The sequence below is a fragment of the Marmota flaviventris genome, chromosome 6 (assembly GCF_047511675.1).
Source record: "Marmota flaviventris isolate mMarFla1 chromosome 6, mMarFla1.hap1, whole genome shotgun sequence".
NCBI lineage: Eukaryota > Metazoa > Chordata > Mammalia > Rodentia > Sciuridae > Marmota > Marmota flaviventris.
The window spans coordinates 116,227,107-116,246,550 of NC_092503.1; the positions used below are offsets into that span (position 1 = coordinate 116,227,107).

Below are 19,444 nucleotides of genomic sequence, written 5' to 3' on the forward strand. Positions count from 1 at the left end.
CATATTTTTCACGAGGTTTTTTGTTTTAGTGACAGAAGTTCAGCTGGGCATATGGTTGCCCATGGCACATCATTGCTATGCGCAGCCAAAATGATCAAGTCTCGGCCAATTCTGGGATGGGAGCACAAATGATCCGCATGTAACTTCTAGCTTCTGCCCTCAGCTTCTTCTCTGCCTAGAAAATGGATATGGGGGCGGGGCTTGTAGCTAATTGGTTGACATGTGTGAGGCCCGGGGTTTGATCCTCAGCACCACATACAAAAATAAATAAATAAAACAAAGATATTGTGACCATCTACAACTAAAAAAAAAAAGGGTATGAATGAAAAACTGGAACTAGTCATCTTATACCATAGGACTAAAGCCACATGTTGAAGATGGCAGGGCAATAAATAGAAGACCCCCGAGTCCCTGCCTTTCTGGAACCACGGCATTATTCCTGGACTGCTCTTAGAATGTTAGTTCAGGAAAGTAAATGGCTATCTTGTTTTAAGTCACTATTATTTGGGGTCATCAGTAATAGTAGACAGTAGATAATTTCATATCACCTTAACAAATATAGGCTGTATCTAGCCAAATTAGAAATGCCCATAGTTGAGCTTGGCATGATGGTGCTTTCCTATCATCCCAGCTACTTAGGAGGCCAAGACAGGAAGATCACAAATTCAAGGCCAGCCTGGGCGATTCAAGATAAAGTAAATTTCTCAAAATAAAATAAATAGAAAAAGGGCCGGAAATTTCGCTTGGTGGTAGAACACTTGCCTTGCCCGAGTGAGGTCCTGGGTTCAATCTCCAGAACTACCACTAGCACAGTGAAATGTGTGTGTGTGGGCTAGGGCTACAGCTCAGGAGAAAAGTACTTGCCTAGCTTGTGCAAGGATGTCAATTTGATCTCCTGCATGGCAAAAAAAAAAAAAAAAAAAAAGAAAGAAAGGAGAAAAAAGAAAAAGAAATCTACATGGTCTTTGATCTAGCAACTCCATCCTGGGGAAATATTTACATTCATGGTCAAAGGTATACACTGCATCATTGCTTCACATGATGAGAAAAGTGTCTGTCACTATGGCAACAGTTAGATAAAGAGAAATGGTGGTGTTTATGACAAATGAAGTAGTTCTACCTGGACTAACATGGGAAGATATCTAAGACATTTTTAAATGGATAAAAGAGAAAGTTGCAAAAAATATTTATAGTAGGATCTCACTTAGATAAAAGAAAACACAACATATCTGCACATACATGTGTGTGTACTTAACAACTTGGGTGGTGAACTCTTAACAGTGGTTACCTTTGGGGAGTGAAGTCTTTTACTTTTCTCTAATTATACTTCTGTATCTTTTGAAATAAAGTCTGTATATTACATGTGTGATAAAACATTTTTTTTCATGTAATATAGTGTAAGTTTTGTTTAGTCAAAAATAAAAAGGCAGAAAATAAATTACTCATAACTTCATGATCAAGAGGAAGGCATTTTAAAACATTCTGGCATATTTCTTTCTAATCCTTTTCCTGAACATTTTACATAGTAAATATTTTCTATATATAATTTTGAATCTATTTGGCATTAATCATAAGCATTTCCTCTATTATTAAAAACTCCCAGCCGGGTACAGTGGTGTATGCCTAAAATCCCAGTGGCTTGGGAGGCTGAGGCAGAATTGCAAGTTCAAAGCCTGACCCAGCAACTTAATGAGGCCTTAAGCAACTTAGTGAGACCCTGTCTCTTAAAAAAAATATAGAAAAAGGGCTAGGGATGTAGCTCAGTGGTTAAGCATTCCTGGGTTCAATCGCTGGTACCAAAAATAAAAAATAAAAAAATTCCCTTAGACATTTTCAATAGCCAGAGAATTTTCCATAATGTAAAATGTAGCATAATTTATATCTTCATATTTAATTATTTCTGGTTTTTCACTATGATAAAATTATAATAAACACATTTGTACATAAATCCATCTCTTGGATTTTTTTTAAAGGCTAAATTCCTAGAAATGAAATTACTGTGTCAAAAGGCACAAATGGTGGCTGGGGTTGTGGCTCAGTGGTAGAGCACTCGCCTAGCATGCATGAGGCACTGGGTTCGATCCTCAGCACCACATAAATGTAAAATAAAGATATTTTTTTAAAAAAGGCACAAATGTCTGTAATTTCAGTTACTCTGGAGGCTAAGGTAGGAGAATGGCAAGTTCAAATCCAGCCTCAGGGCTGGGGATATAGCTCAGAGGTAGAATGCTTGCCTAACATGTGCAAGGCTCTGTGTTCAATCCCCAGTACTGATGGGGGTGGAATGAGCACCCTTAGCAACTTAGTGAGGCCCTGTCTCAAAGTATTAAGAATAAAAGGGACTGGGGATATAGCTCAGTATTAGAGCATACCTGTGTTCTGAAAACAAACAAAAAACAAAAACAAGAGGCACAAACAATTTTTAAAGGTACTAATATTCATCCAGAAAATGTACTCCAAGAGCACACCCTTTTCCATAGATCACCAATATACACATTGAAACAGACAGACCTCATTAATTGTGATGATCCCTTAGATCCCCAAGGCTGCGAACAGAACTCAAAACCTATAGTCAAAATGGTGGGGAACCCACAGGAAGGACATGAGAAAAGAATCGGGCTACACACTTTTCTATATGTCTACACTCTCCCTTCCATGGTTGCTCTCATTCTCTTTCTTCCTTTTTTGGTTTTTTGTTTTTACGGTATTGGGAATTGAACCCAGGGATGCTCTACCACTGGGCTTTATAGTCCACTGTATTTTATTTTGAGACAGGGCCTCACCAAATTGCCCAGGCCACCCCTGAACTTGTGATCCTCCTGTGTATCTAGGTGATGACTTTGGAATATGATACCCATGAATTCCTTGGCCTTGGCCCCTTGGGCTCCTCTCCTGTTTCCTATTTCTTTTCCTTAACGTCTCCCCATCCCCACACAAACTGGAAAAGGTATTATCTCTTTTTGACAACCTCCTCCTTGGGAGTCCACTTTTATTCTCAGTTGGGCAGACTCATCTAGAGATCTTAACCTTTTCTGTTCTTTAGACTTTTGGGTGTCTGGTGAAGCCTAAGGATCCCTTCTCAGAATAATGATTTTAAATACATAAAATACATAATATAGCTATTAAAATATATTTTAAATGGGAAATCCCTACACCTGTATGGTAAATTTTCAGGTACCCATTTTTTTTTTCTTTTATCTTTTTTGGGCTTGTTGGAGTTTAAAATTTTTTCTATAATGGTTACATAATTTGTATAATTGATACAGAAAAACAACCAACAAAAGGCTAAGCTCTCTAGAAGAGAATATACTGTGCTGGGATGGGAGATATCTATAACTTCTAATTCTTCTAGGCTTAACAGAAACTTCTGGGAAGCTTCCAAATAATTCCACCCCTGGACAAGTTAACCTCTCATTTCCTCCAAGAAGAGTAAGGCTTAGCTGTAAGGAACCCTTCTGCCACCTGGTGTCAATGCCTGGGAACTGCAGTACCCCACCCCCAGCCTCCATCACCCCCACTGCAGCCCATCCTAGCGCTGCAAAAATGGGAAACCCTGTCCATTGGATAAAGACATAGCACGGTGAATAACCATAGCTGGGGGACAAAGGTATTAATCACAAATCAGGAGCTCTTATCTAGGGGTTGAGAAGAGCCACTACGGGGAATGGCTGAGATTTGTTACAGAGCCAGTTCCACAGGAGCATGCTGTTAGATGAAATACGATGGCAGACAGTCGGGAGGAGAAGGCAGCGTGCAGGGCAAGCAATGGAGAGCAGTTTTCAATTAATGGAAAGGGGGAAGCTGGCTTTTACAGAAGAAGCCTAAACATGGCTGAAACAGAAGAAAAGGGCCTGGCACAGGACCTGCTGAGAATCCACAGATCCCAAAGGAAAAGGCAATGTGACTGAGAAGGAATTTGAGTCATGTGTGAGGAGTGGAAGAAAACAATTAGATAAGGGACTAAAGGAGGAGAAGGTTATTAAGTAGTGAACAGAAACTCTGATAAAGGAAAGGCAGAGGGGAACCTCATTAGCAAATGCTTAAGGAAGAACTGGGGAGGAAGAGGGAGAACAAGATTAATTAGACTGGCAGTGACCACCTACTGAGACGTACTCCATACCAGACTGGCTCTGAATGCTTACCTGTACTTTGTACTAACTCACTCAATCCTCACATCAACTCTATGAGATACACAATATATCCACTTTACAGAAGAGGAAACCCTCCCAGAGGTTAAGGAACTTGCCCAAGGATACAGAGCAGTGCTGGGCTGGGATTAAACCTAGACAATCTGGCTCAAGAGCTTGCGCTCATTTCTATACCACGAGCTGCCAGCCCTCGGGGGAGAAAGAAGTGAGGCATAAAGAAAAAGGAACAATAAGAAAACAAGTCATAGGAGACGCTGCTGGAAGGAAATCTCGGAGTCGACTAATTTCACTCAGTGATAAGGGCTCAGCACAACCAAAAATAGAATGTGTAATAATTAACAGCTAAAGAATTTAAAAGGTGGCATAAAATTAGACTATTAAATAAGATATTGTATGCAGAATCACTTTGCAATATTAGAACATTATTTGCAATTGTAAAGTGTATTCAGGCGTGTAAAAATACTTTCCTAGTCAAGTAAGTACTTTAAAACAAACCTCTCCTATTCTGAGAATCAGTGAGGTAACAAAATATTTCCCCTGGTCCCAATATAATGTTTCAAAATCATGTCCCTGCCTATAAACTTTGAGAGTCAAATTTGTATCCATTGGTTTCTCCGGTACCAAAGCACCTAGTGCATTTGGCATCTTTTCCCCCTTACAGAAAGCTGTATAGAATTTTTGTTTCCATGTCTAGGAGTCATTCCCTTTCTCATACCAGTTTTTTTTTTTTTTTTTTTTTTTTTTAGTGGAGCTTCAATTCTGGGTTCCCTCCAAACCCTTCTTACAGGCAGGATTCAAACTGGCAATTCACCAAATGTCTGTAAAGACAGGACCTGCATCCAATTCCACAACCACACCCAGAAATCATGGGTGGTGCCATCTGGTTCAAGGAATCTATTTACTTTTAGTCCGTCATGGAGGCCTGGAGCACCCCGGGCTTGCACTATTTCACTTAATAACTCTGACCTGTCTCCTCCTTCACAGTAGGACTCTCTCCAAGACTCTCCAGTAAAGAAAGAACAAAGAATGCTCCGATTCGATTCGATGGTGCAGAGTCACTGCATGGTTACATGACTCCCTTGTGGGTTCCCTTTTTATACATTTAAAGGGACTTTGATTACTAAGCCTCGGTCCCCTGCATGTGCGGTGCTTCTCTGCTGTCCGAGTGTTGGCACCTGCTCTCACATGTCTGTAGGCTCCACGTACTTTCCCAGAATGGCTTCCTAGACTGCAGAGGGACCAGGTATTTGGGGGTGCCTGTCCTCTCTGACTCACACATATTCCTCCTAGAGAGAGCAGGTCAGAGAACAACAGTCCGCAGGCTTCTGGTGAGTTTCGTGATCCTGTACGAATCCTTTGCCCGCTGTGCCCCCGTGCCCACAGCTCAGTGTAACTGGTGCTCTCTGCTGATTTTTTCCCTTGGAGGTGCTTCCCTCCCTCCCAGCAGCTCCTCTGTGTTTGGTGCACTCTGTGCTGCTGCTCTGATCTAGAGGACCTGCCACTCGTTCCCTCACAGAGAACTCATCATGACTCCTGTCCTGGGTTTCACATCAACTTGCTTTGGAAAGTCTTTCCCAGACCAGAGACCCCTGTCTGCCATCTGCCTCAAAGGCGTGTTCTGTGAATGAGTCAGGAATAAAAACTCTCCCCCAACCCCTCAAACTTTCACTCCCACAGGGTCTTATGTCCGGCTATTCCTCTGCCAGGATATACCTTTCCATGGCTGGCTGCAATGGTGAGGACCTGTCTTCTACCTGGCAGATGACACCTAGCAAGGTGCAGGCCAGAGACATGCACAAGAAGGGCCTGTCCTTGGTGTGGCTTTAATCGGAGTAGGGAAGGCAGGTATCTTGGTCCTTGCCTAGCTCCCTCAAGAGTCCTCTTTGCTTCTAGGACCATGCTGGCCTCAGGACACACAGCCCTGTCCTCGGGCTCACAGCCCTCTGTTCTTACAACTGGTGAGAGAAGCCCCCTCACCCCCTAGGTGGTGCACAACTGCACAGGGGGTTGGGTTCCGGTGCTCATGGCCTATGCAGATGTCTTTGTTTGACTGTGGCTACAGCCTCCCTTCAGCCAGGGACTTCTCCCACCATTGCTGCTCCTGTGGAGAGAAGTCCGCACGCTGAGCACCACGCAATCTCTTGACAGCTACCATCCCTACATTCAACTGGTTCTGTGACTTGGTAGTCCTGAATCCTATAGTCACCCTTTTCCCCTTGAATACCCAAGATGCCAACAACATCAAGATCCTTGCTTGGTACCAAGAGTCTAATAATTTACTCTTCAGCATTCCCACACAAGAAAAGAAGCGTGTGGTTGGGGATTCAGCTCAATGGCAGAGTGCCTGCCTAGCACATGCAAGACCCCGAGTTCAGACCTCGGCCCTGAAAAAAAAAAAAAAAAAAGCGAGAAAGGAAGCATTTACCCATTTTGCTTTGGGTGATTTTTGCACGGTCAACTGTGTATTTGGTAGGTAGGTCTTAGCGTTGTTACACTTGTCTCCACCAATTACATTCCTCCCAATCTTGTGGTGGTGGCCTCATGGACCACATCTTAAGCGTCACCTCAATAACTTTACATGTACACAAGCCCAAGTATCCATCAGCCAGATCAGAACAGAGAACTGTTCTGTGCCCAGAAGACTCCTGTTCCTCTCCAGCCACCAGCTCTCCCTCAGCAGCTAATCTGACCACCAGGCTGGGGCAGGGCTCCAGGACTCCAGGAGAGGGACAGAGCCCAGCAAGCCATCTCCAGGGACTGCCTGTGACTGGCGCTCACAACCTCCATCTCCCACAGAGAACTGGGGTAGTATCAGGTACCTGGGACATAGAGCATGAGGGCAGCAGGAATCACAGGTCCTCTGAAAGTGGAAGAAGAAAAACCCAGAAGCCAGAATAGGACAAGGAGGACCTTGGAGAAATTCTTTTTCAGGTTTAAAAGAACCGATTTTTGTGTTCAACACTTCTTTGTGAGGAGAGAGTCTGCCAGCAACTGCCAAGGAGATGGGAGGAGGCAGCTGGGGGAGTCCTGGGGAGGAGTAAGCAGGCCCTATCTGTGAGCAGCCTAGAAGCATGTAGCCAGGCCCCAGGAAGAGTGGCAGCAGGCACAGTGGTTCACAGGTCTCCACCACTCACTCTCCCAGTGACCTTCACCTAATTACTTGTGGTGACACATTTTCCCCATTTGTAACAGTTGGGGTACTAATTATAGACTACTGGGTATTTTGTTCCAAGAATTAAATGAATTAACATAGGTCAACATTTAGGATAGTGCCTATACATTAAAAGTGCTAATGGCTGGGGCTGGGACTCAGTGGTAGAGTGCTCGCCTAGCATGTGTGAGGCCCTGGGTTGATCCTCAGCACCACTTAAAAATAAATAAATAAAATAAAGATATTGTGCCCAACTACAACTAAAAAATAAATATTTTAATAAAAGTGCTAAGAATTAGCTCTTACTATATGGAACCTTATGAAATTGTCGATATTCAAATATTTTCTCTTATAACAGCAATTGCATATGATTCAACCTAACATCATTAGCATTATTCTATTATACCAGCTCAGACGAAGGACTTAATTGCAAAGGGCCCCCTCCTAGTACAAAAGAGGCTTGGCCCAGCCTTGTCACAAGCTCTCATTTCAAGCAGCCCATGAGTCCCTGAGGACTGGTCATTCTACCCACAAAGTACCTGTGACATGCCTCAGATTCCCTTGCTAAGGGCTCTCAGGAAGGAAACCTCTTAATATGATGCTCCTTTGTCAGTGTTTGGTCCCTCCCTCAGGTAGGCAGCTGCTAGGCCAGAGGGAAAGAAGCAGATGTCTTTCCTCCTGGGGACTCTCACCACAGCTGGGACCCTGCCCTTTGCTCCTGTGTATGCTGACACCTCCTCTCCAGTCCAGTTTGCTCATCCAGTTTGGTAGTTTCACCGAGGATGAGCCCAGCATGGTGACTCATTAAGTAGGAAACTTGGGTGTCTGGCCCACCACCTTGATACTGGGGATTGACCAGGGCCTCACACGTGCTAACCAAGCATTCTACCTACAACCATGTTACATCCCTAGCCCTTTTTGTGATTTATTTTATTTTGAAACAGGCCCTGGATGGCTTCAAACTTGCCATCCTCCAGGTAGATAATATTAATAACAAAACTGCTGTTTCTTTTTTTTTTTTTTTTGGTGTGTGTGGTACTGGGTACTGGGGATTAAACCCAGGGACTCTACCACTCAGCTACATTTTCTACTCATTTTATTTTTTATTTTTGAGACAGGATCTCACTAAATTGCTAAGGTTGGCCTAGAACTTGTGATTCTCCAGCCTCAGCCTTCCGAATTGCTGGGATTACAGGCATGTGCCACCATGCCTGGCTAATAAGCTCACTATTTTGACAGCTAAGTGCCAAGTACATTATTCCAACTGCTTCACATGCATGAACTTGGTTAATCTTTATAAGAGCCCTAGGAGGCAGGTACTATTATCCCCATTTTACAGATAGGAAAACCAAGGCACAGAGAGCTAAGTGACTTGCTAAATGTTGCACACCCGGAAAAGTGGCAGAGCTAGAATTAGACCCCAGGTGGTCTGGCTCCAAAGACCATGTCCTATTCTGCATTGTCCCCAAGGTGGCTGTTTTCCCTCTGAAACTCCCTTACACCAAGCTCTTCTTCCCAGCTCTTCGGGGTGACAAGTGGCTGGTTTCCGGAAACTGCCACAACTCCCATTTTAATTTCAGCAACCACTTCACCTGGTTTTTCCTTGTGTTGCTTATGAGAGCTTTTAGCCCTAAAACTGGCTTTCTGTGATCTCTGAATTCACTCGTGGAGCTTTCTTTGTGGTGATTTAATACCAGCAGCCCTTTAGCAGGGGGGATGCACATGTCTCCTTTCTCTGCAAAGGTCATGTCCAACTGTTCACGATCTTGCACAGTGCGCTGTGCCCTCGTTCCCCACACTTCTGCCATGATTCTTTCTCCTGAAGGCTACCACCTGTCTAGCCTAACAGCCAGGCACATTTTTTCTTTCAGTATTCATAGAACTTTAGAACTGTGGGGGTGGAAGGAACTCTGCAGATTATCCAGTTCAATCGCCCATTCTATTTGGTCTAAAGAAAGAAGGGAGTGTCCCCCACCACCACCACAGAAGGATCAACTGAAGCGTTAACAAAGCAGCAGACAAAAAGCAAAAAAAGCGCAGGGCTAGTCTGTGGGTTTCTGCCGAAAGGCCTCAGACCCATGGGATAACTGAACACTCTCTATGGTAAGGAACGTCACTATGACTAACAATCTGTTTTGTTTTTGTTTTGGTACTGGGCATTGAACCCAGGGGTGCTCTACCATTGAACTACATCCCCAGCCCTTCTTATCATTTACATTAAGACAGGCATAGAGAGCCAAGTGACTTGCTTAATGTGGCACACCCAGAAAAGGGCCTCACTAAGTTGCTTAGGACCTTGCTAAATTGCTGAGGCTGGTCTTGACCTTCCATCCTCCTGCCTCAGCCTCCCAAGTTGCTGGGATTACAGGCATGCACCACCATGTCTGGTTACTAACACAGTCTTAAAGTCATAGAGCATTGTCCTCTGCTCCATGACAACATTGTGAATTGCTAAAAGCCATTCCAGGAATCACCTCCACCTCTCTAAGCTAATCTGGGGGGCACTCTGATCACATCTGACAAGGCTCTCTGAGCCTGGCTCATGATAACTAAATTAGACCTCATGCTCTCAATATCCTACTGCACCTCAACCACATTATCAAAATTGATAGCTCACCCCGGTGCACAGCCATTCCAGCCCCTTGTCCTCATTTATCCTGGGATGTCACATATGCTGCTTGTTGGCAGAAGCCAGGTTCTTAATCAGCGGTCTGCAGCCTTGGCACCTCAGCCAGCACCGACTCAGGGAAGTCAGCTCATCTGCTCTCCTTGTTCTCCAAAGCCATCCGTGGGCAGGCTGAGCCTGTCTTCCCATCTCCCTACAGAACAGACATCTGTTCTTTCACCACCTAACACCAATTACAGGGCTGACTGCTCAGGGGTCACACGGAGATGCTGATGCTCTTGGCGACAACTACGCCGCTGGCTGGACTCAGAAACACATTCAGCTTCTCCCCCAGTTTTAAAAGAACTATATGCCCATTAAAGACAGACAAACCCCCTCAGTTCAGAAATGAACACAGCATAGAAACAAATGTCCCTCCCACCAGATCGTGACCAGGAACAACCTCCAGGCTGCACTCCCTCATTGGCACAGCCTGGCCGCCTCTCTCCTCACTCCACATTTCCTCTCTCCTGGAGTTCCACCACCTAGATTAGGCCTTTCTGGAGTTTTCTTCAGAGGGACTCAACATGTCCCCGCCCAGGCCATCAGGACGCTGTCCTCTCACAGAGCATCCACTCTCGGCCTCCTTTGTTCCATCTGCCTCTCCTCCCTGACCTCTTCTTGTAGGTGTGCCAGGGCTCACACTTGCTTCCTCAGGGATCTCACCCAGTGTCCCGGCTTTAAGCAGCTTCTAGCCAAAGGCTCCTAAACTATGCGTCCAGTTGAGACCCCTCTCTTTCAGACTTGCGACTCACAATGTCCCTTTGTCTTGTAGACGTCTCCGTTTGGATACCCAATGCATTTGAAATTCAACACGCTCAGCACTGAATTCCCGACTCCTTCCCCATGAACCTGCTTCCCCTTCGGCCTTCTCCACACACTGCGAATGCCCTTCTGCCACCTATGCTCTACATGCAATTCATCAGGAAAGCCTGAGACCCCAGACCTGGGAACTTCTCACACCCTACGGTCACCACTCAGGTCCAAGCCACCCTCATATCTCCCTGGAGAATGATGGCAGCATCCTGGCTGTCTCTTCCACCCCATGCACACCTATAGGTCACAAAAAAGCAGGGTGATTCTTCCAAGGTTACCAGTCAGATCATGTCCCTCCTCTGATCAAGACCCTCCTGTGGCTTCCCTTCCACTCAGTGAAAGCCAGAGTCTTGGCAGTGGCTCCGAGTGCTGTGTCTGGGTCCCTGTGACTTCTCTGCCCTCACTCTTCCTGCTCTTCTCTGGGATCTCTGCTCCAGGCCTAGTTGGTCACCACGTGATTCTTCAACAGCCCAGCTGTGCTGCTGTCTTGGAGCCTTTGCACCGGCTTTTCCCTCTGCTCCAATTCTTCCAGAAGCCCACATGTCTCGCTCTCTCACCCTCCTCTCACCTTGCTCAAATGCCATCCCTCAGTGAGCTTATCCTGACTACTTTATTTGAAATTGCAGCTTGGCTGGGTGCTCACCTTTAATCCCAGAGACTCAGGAGGCTGAGGCAGGAGAAACATATAAGTTCAAGGGCTTAGGAGATCCTGCCTCAAAATAAAAAATAAAAAGAGCTGGGGATGTAGCTCAGTGGCTAAGCACCCCTGGGTTCAAACTCTACTACCAAAAAAAAAAAAAAAAAAAAAAAGAGAGAGAGAGAGAGAGAGAGAATATATATTTCTTACTCCCATCTGTTTTTGGGTACTAGGGATTGAATTCAGGGGTGCTTGACCACTGAGCCACATCCCCAGCCATATTTTGTATTTTATTTAGAAACAGGGTCTCAATGAGTTGCTTAGCGCCTCGCCATTGCTGAGCCTAGCTTTGAACTTGCAATCCTCCTGCCTCAGCCTCCTGAGCATCTGGGATTATAGGCATGTGCCACTGTGCCTGGCCCCTTCTAACATTTTAAAAAATTTACTATTTACTATGCTTTTATTGTATGTCTCCCATCAACTAATATTTAGGCTCCAAGAGAACAGAGGCCTCTGTTTCATTTCCCATTGTATCCTACACTGCCAAAGGTGTCTAGCATGGCAGGCATTCAATAAATGCTTGTCAATGAATGAATGAAAGATGTTAGGCTGCCCAGCTAGTCTGCAGCTACTCTGCGGCCTTTCTGACACAAAGATCCTTTTCAGACCCAAGGCCTCTGGACCCCACTGACTTCCTGCCACTCGGGCACTCTCTCCTGAGCATCCTTTCTCCCTTCCAATCCCCACCCCAGGTACCTGCTATGGCACCAACTGTTTTACAGCCATTGAGGGCTGACTCTTGGCCACTCACCTGAAAGTCCTCCTCGTCCAAGATCTCCTTCCTCCACTTGATCAAGAAGGCCGCACACACATAGAGATGAAAGTGGGAGAACCCTTCTGGTTCAGACTGGGAAGGAAAACAGAGACAGCCCTGACAAGGAGCCAGCTGTAGTCCTCTTAGTTCCAACCCTTCTGGAAGCTGCAGAAGCAGCAGGACATCACTTGCATGGCAGGGCACCCAGAGGCTGAGAAGACTTAGCAAGGGCCCTGTTCTTGAGGCCAAGGCAGACACAAGGAGTAGGAGGTGATGGGAATTTCTGGGCACTCCTCACAGGGCAGGGAGCTGGGCACCTCAGGGACTGCCTGGCATGGAGTGGGCAAGGGTCTCGTCATACCTGGTACGTGTCCCATAAGCGGATGGTGCAGCGAAGAGGAAGCTCCCGCATGAGCAGATTATTCATCCACCGAAAGGCAAACTGTAGGTATTCAACCTCGTACCTCCTGAAGTGATTATGCACCTGCTCTGAAACAGGAAGCATCGTGGGCCCCTGACGCACAGCCTCGGGGATGAGGCCCTGAAAGCTCTCAGGAGCCCCAAAGGCAGATTCCATTTTTTATCACCCCTCTCTCGGGGAGCCAGACACAGGGGGGCAAATAGGCATCAGACGGCTCTTTGTGTTTTGATTCTGATTCTCACAGCAATGCTGCAGCTCAGGGAGCCCAGCACGTGGAACTAGCCTGACATCCCAAAGTGATGCTCTCGGTGCCCTCTGCCTGCACGGGGCTGCTCTGGCCACAGAACAGGAGACATACGGTTCACTTGGCTGCTGAATCTTATTACTCATCAGAGAAGGAGCCAGAATGGAAAAGAACCTTGGAGGTCACCTTGGCCATTCTCCCAACAGTGAGGAATTCCTCCCCAGCATCCCTGACAGATGGCTAGCCAGCAGGGACTGTGCCACTGCCAGTGAAGGGGGCTCACTGACCCACCAAGGGCAGCTTCTTGCACTGATTTATTGAGTGATTTATCAGAAGGCACTTTACCAACTTCAACAGAATCTAGCCACCTACTAACTCCCAGCCCTTGGGATCCATGTGGTATTCTGACACAAGTCAAAACAAACTGGGTTTCCATTCTATGTGACATCCCTTCAAATAATGCTTACTAGGATTGTTTTGGTTTGATTGTTTTCTTTTTTTGCATTTCTGGGGATGGAATCCAGGGCTTTGAGGATGCTAGGCAAGTGCTCTACCACTGAACTACAGCCCTAGCTCCTAATACCTTTTTTTTTTTTTTTAAATTTTGAGACAGGGTCTCACAAGTTGCCCAGGCTGGCTCGCAACTTGCGATCCTCCTGCCTCAACCTCCTGAGTAGACCGAATTATAGGCATGAGCCACCAAGTCTGGCTCCTGATACAGTTCTTGAAAGAAATATTAACCATGCTTACTTCAGGGGAATAGAATTTAAGGAAGAAGATAGATTTCTAATTACTACGTGTTTTTCTGCATTGTTTAAACTTCTATAATGAGGAAGTAATACTTCTAAAATGCAAAGTAACGAGACATATACGTTTAAAAGCTACTATCTTAGAGTGCCAGGCCTTAATTCATCAGGTAATTATAAGGGCAGGGAAAAAAAGAGTGGACAGTGGCAGAAAGCACGGCCTCTGCCCTCTGGAACTGCTGCTGCTCAGCCTCTGGCAGCCAGCGTAGCAACCCAGGAAAAGGCAGCACATGTCCCATGCTAAGCTCTGGAAGAGCGATGCCAGACACTGCCAGTTGGGCCCCAGCATGGGTGCCAACAGCTGGGTTAGGGTGATAAGACACAGGAAAACATTCCACTGCACTGTGCAGGAGAAACGGTGAGTAAACAAATGAGGCTGGGAGACTAAAACTCTAAGTCATGACAGAAGAGAAGAGTGAGCAGAACCAATCAGGAAGGTTTTCTTTTTAAATATTTTTTTAGTTGTCAATGGACTTTTATTTTATTTACTTTTATGTGGTGCTGAGGATAGAACCCAGTGCCTCACGCGTGCTAGGCAAGCGCTCTACCACTGAGCCCCAGCCCCAGCTCCCTCAAGGAAGGTTTTCATGAAAAGAGAAGGTGGGAAAGGAGAGAGAATGATACCCAACTTCTGTGTGTGGAAAAAAGAAAGAGGCTTTTATTTTGGGTTATGCACAAAAGTGGGGCATGCCGTTTATTAGTTGGTGTGCTGACCGGCAGAATCCCAAAGAACCTCACTGACGCTAAAGGTCCTGTTTTATGAGGATCTCATATTGGTTCTTTCCTTGGCCTTGGGGTCCTCAAGAGTCAACAGCTGAGCTTTCTGAATTGCCCTGTAGTTCTACCATCCCGTGCCCCAGGCCAGAGCTGGGACTCCACTCTTGTAAGAATCCTGCCTCTCAAAGATGTCCTCTTGAGCTGTGCCTCCATGACCCCAGGCCACACGGGTCTAGCAAGTCCTGGCTGCTAGGTTCTCAATGAGACCTGAGGATCCAGCATTAAGCCTGGGAGTTCCAAGTTACATCACTGCAGAAAGGACAAGGGCAGCCTACTAAAGGCTTGAAGCTAACAGTAATGGGAAGCCACAGGAGGATCCTGAGTAGAAGAGGAGGCGCTGGAATAGTACTTTAGAAGAATGCAAATAGATGATAGATGGTTTGAAAAAAGAGTATGGAGGAGGCAAGTCCTTCTAGAAGGAAACTGTGGAAATCTGGAAAAGTTGGACCAGAGATGTGCCTAGGAAATACAGAACAGAGTTGCTGAAGGAGAACCGACAGAACTCAGAGACAGAAAACAAAAAGGAAAGAAAAACTTGAGATACCCGCAGAGGCCTCCCCTTACCTTCCTGCTGAGACGTGGGAGGGTGCTGGTGCTGACGACAGCAGTGAGCTACGGGGAAGGGCTAGGAAGGGAGCTGAGGGACCAAGGATTCTGGCTTGTGTCAGAATCATATGGGCTACTGCTAGAGAATTCCTGTTCCTTTGGACCTACCATCAATCCGGCTGACGAGCTCTTCCAGTGCCTTGACCTTCTTCTGGATCCCTGGTTGTGCAAAGGTATAGTTATCCTGCAGACGATACAGAGCCCAGGATGAACAGGGACCCCAAACAGTGGTGCTCCTGCCTCTCAAGTTCACTGAAACTCGTTAAAAAGTACAAGTTATTGTGTGAGGAATGGCCTGTTCAGTGTTGTAATGCTGTTGCTAATGGCTGATCACAGTGTTTCAGGGAACAAAGAATTGCCAGAACAGTGTGGTATGAGTAATGCCCGATGAAGTCCTGCTGGGTGTGAGCACAGCCACAGGGCGCTGTGTGTGTGAGGCAGAATGGAGGGGCCTACTCTGAGGACAGAACCCATGCACCACACAGATTTTCTCAGACTCCCAGGGACACTAGACAGATGCAAAGCTAACAGAAAGAGATAAAGGAGGAACCACGGTGGGCAGGGAGCCCTGTCTGATACTGAAAAGCAATAAGGGCACTGAAGGCCTGAAGGAGCCTCTGGACCTAGCTGTCCCCACAGAGGAAGAACCAGCTCACCTGGATCCCATCCAGCAGCTTGCTCATGCACCAAAAGCTGTCAGCTTCAATGCTTCGCAGCATGTCCTGAGACAAATTGGTCACGTCAAAGTTCTCCACATCCTCTTCTGTAAAACAAAAGGTGAAGAAAGTCCAGAGGTCTTTTCTAAAAATGAAGAAAGAAAGAGTCTAGTGTCTTCAACAGGGTCCTTTTGACCAGGGGAGAACCAGGCTAACCTGATGTCAAGGAACTGCACCTCGCCTCCCCTTGTCAGGGGGACAAATTGATCCCAGGGAAGTTCCTGAGGGTTTCATTACAATACTGAATAGGCCATTTCTCACACCAGTCCCACTGGGATCAACAACTCTTTCTCCTCCTCTGCACTTATTCATTCAGCTTTAGAAAGTGATAATTCAGGTCTCGTGTTCAATGAGCTATACCCAGCTCACTGGAGACAGTCTGGAAAATTCTTTGATTTCAAAAATTCTGTGAGCTGTCTTTGCACACTCTCACTCACACTTACACGTAGCAAAAACAGCTGGGATCAGATAGCCCACACAGTGCATTTTGAGGATGGAATCCCTGAATGCTGATAAGGCAGACCAGTTCATGCGCATGCATGTGTGCGTGCGAGCGCGCACACACATATACATTCTCTCTCTCCTTTTTATTTTTGGCAGTACTGGGGATTGAGCCCAGGGCCTTGAGCTTGTGTAAATGTTCACCACTAAGCTATACCCTGGCCCTGAACCTATGGTCCTGTCACTGAGAAGTGAAGGTAGTGCCTGAGGGAGGATGGACCCAGACTGTGAGGGCTTCTAGGATTTAATTCCACCAAGTTGGTATTCCCCAAGAGGGGTTCTGTAAAACATCAATTCTATAAGACACTTAAGAAAAAAGGAGTTACATAGACAAAAGCAGTTGAGAAACACTGCATTAAACATCTTGGAGATTTATTTATTAATTTATTTTAAAATATTTTTATTAGTTATTGATTGACTTTATTTATTTATTGTTTATATGTGGTGCTGAGAATCGAACCCAGGGCCTCACACATGCCAGGCAAGTGCTCTACCACTGAGCCACAAGCCCAGCCCAAAATATCTTGGAGGTTCCTCAAGATCACAGCATACATTCTGACCAGGGAAGAACCAGGCTAACTTGATGTCAAGGAACTTGCCCCTTGCCTCCCCTTGTCAGGGGGACAAATGGATCCCAGGGAAGTTTCCGAGGATCTCATTACAACACCAAATGGGCCATTTGTCACACCAATCCCATTGGGATCAACAACTCTTTCTCCTCAGGATTTGAGAAGTTATATGAAAGTCTGCACTAAGTTAACTTGCTTAACTTTGTTTATCCAGCATTTCCCAAGTCTTTTTAATCGTGGGACCTCTCTAGATGGGATCATCTATCAGCTTCTCAAAGGAACCCCACAGTAAGCAATAGGACTGAGAAGCTGTCTGGTCTGAGATAAAGTGAGGAAAATGTAAGACACCCTCAAGAAACCTGAAGAAACTGGGCATGGTGGCACAGCTTGTTCTTCCAAAGACTCAGGAGGCTGAGGCAGAAGGATCTCAAGTTCAAGGCCAGCCTCAGCAACTTAGTGATACTCTATCTCACAAAATAAAAAAATAAAAAGGGCTAGAGATACAGCTCAGTGGTAGAAAGCCCCTGGGTTCAATCCCCAGTAATGCAAACAAACAAACCAAAAAGAAAGAAAGAAAAGAATAAAATCAATCTGAAGAAGGAAAAGGCCTTGGGATATTTCCTTCTGGCCCCTGTTCAACTCTCCCTTCCTGCCACAAAGAGGTGTAGTAGTAAGAAATGTTCTCCTTGTCCAATAAGGCAGGCTACTGCACGCCTGTCAGAGGCCACATGGGAATGTTCAGGCCCTTGAATTCCGCACCAAAGGCAGCTTTTCCCTTAGGCCCACAGGCCCTATTTTGAAAACAAGATGTTCACGGCAGACACTTGTGCTACAGAGAGACATGGCAACTGACAAAATGTATCCAGAATCCTGCCCTTTTACATTATGGGAATGATTACTAGATCTGAACCTTCTCATGACAGCATATAGATGTAACAACTCTGAAATTCTCACTCTGCTTAAAGAACACTGAAGGCGATTAACAACAACAACAACAACAACAAAATAAATAAATAAATAAATAAATAAATAAATAAATAAATAAATAAATAAATAACTTTTGGAGAGAGTGAGGGTTTCTTGTCAGAAAAACTATGACCCTGGGAATGACCGAAAGGTCCGGCTTGAAGTCTGGCCACAGCCGATACATAAATGTGTAAAGTGCTAACCACAGTATCTGGCACACAACAGACACACTAGAGTTATTTTTGATGAAGTTTATAAGGAATGTATAATGACACAGGAAAGTATGTCACAGTATCAAAGGAAAAAGTAAGGAACAGAACTATTTATGGTAGACTTTCAACTACTGTATATACATTATTTATGTGTGTTTCTATAAGCACAGAAGAAAGACAAAACGTATTACAAGGTTTACAGTGCTTAGTCCCCAGGTGGTATAAATGAAGGATTTTATTGTCTTTGAGCTTTACTAGACTTTTCAAAATTTCCACAATAAGCTAATTTTTGATAGTCCCCCCAAATGCATTATTTCAGAAAAAAAGAGCCACAATTGAGTACACTTGCCTTTTATCACCAAAAAAAGAATAAATAAGATTTTATAAACAACACTAAGCTTGCAGAAACTAAGAATTTAGAGAATGTATAAGAGTCCATTTGAGGAACCCCATTAAAAAACAAAACAAAACCAAGAAATACCATTTGCCTTTCTGTCCTAACTTCAACATTTACTATGTAGTGTTTTGGGGGGTGGCCATATATAGTATTAATTTAGGTAAATGACACTGAGCCTTAAGATTCAGCTCAGAATCTTCCTTTTTCTTTTTGCTTCATATTAAGACCTTTCCAGGTTGCTGTACATATCTCTAGCTCATTTCTGCACCCTTTATCTATCCATTTCTGCAGGGATTGCTTCCAACTCTCAAGACTACAATGTCCCAAGGAATTGTCCCCTTTGAGCCTGTATAAGAATGGCTCTGGGTTGGACTTAGGCAGATCATTCTCTGGGCCAGTCTCTCAACAGTGCAGGAGGAAGGAGTAGCCCTTCCTTACAGTAAGCATGGGACACATACTAACCCAGGCTGGGCAGTAGCTCCCTCATCATGAGAATGGGGGGGTACAAGAAAAAGGTAAAACCCACAAGGAAGGTTCCAGATTAAAAAACAAAACAAAACAAAACACCCTCAACTCCTCGGATATACATTTCCCAAAGGAAGATCCAGAGGTCCATAATATTGGAAGATCTTCCCCAACCTGGGCATTCCAGGAGGATTCCAGAATGCTGCGGTGGAGATGCAAGTGGAGCCACAGAGGAGGAAGAGCCTGGGTCCCTGAGGACAGGGGGAGGAGGGATGTCCCCATAGCCTGTGGTTTTTATTGTCAAACAGAATAGCACCTGGGTGAGGGCACACTCTGAAGCCAGACTGCAGAACTCAAATCCTAGCTCTGTCACCCACAGCTACATGACTTTGGACAAATGACTTTACCTTTCAAGTCTCAAGTCGTCATCTGTTAAGGTGGTAATATCAGTACCAGTGGCAGAGGATATTTAAGGATTTAAAAAGTTAATTAATATATGGAAAATACTGACAATAGTGTCTGGGATAAAAAAA

The 19,444-nt window shown here is 45.2% G+C and overlaps 1 protein-coding gene across 2 annotated transcripts in view; it reads right to left on the bottom strand.

Annotated features, from left to right (window-relative positions):
- Tbc1d22b (TBC1 domain family member 22B) overlaps positions 1 to 19,444 on the bottom strand; it is a 71,636-nt gene that overhangs the window by 3,689 nt on the left and 48,503 nt on the right. For both annotated transcript variants that reach the window (XM_027943677.2, XM_027943676.2), the window contains 4 exons: positions 15,742 to 15,848; positions 15,194 to 15,269; positions 12,593 to 12,720; positions 12,229 to 12,324 (listed from right to left, as the gene is read on the bottom strand). In XM_027943677.2, coding sequence (XP_027799478.1) covers positions 12,229 to 12,324; positions 12,593 to 12,720; positions 15,194 to 15,269; positions 15,742 to 15,848 — 407 coding nt within the window. The remainder of the gene's footprint in view (positions 1 to 12,228; positions 12,325 to 12,592; positions 12,721 to 15,193; positions 15,270 to 15,741; positions 15,849 to 19,444) is intronic.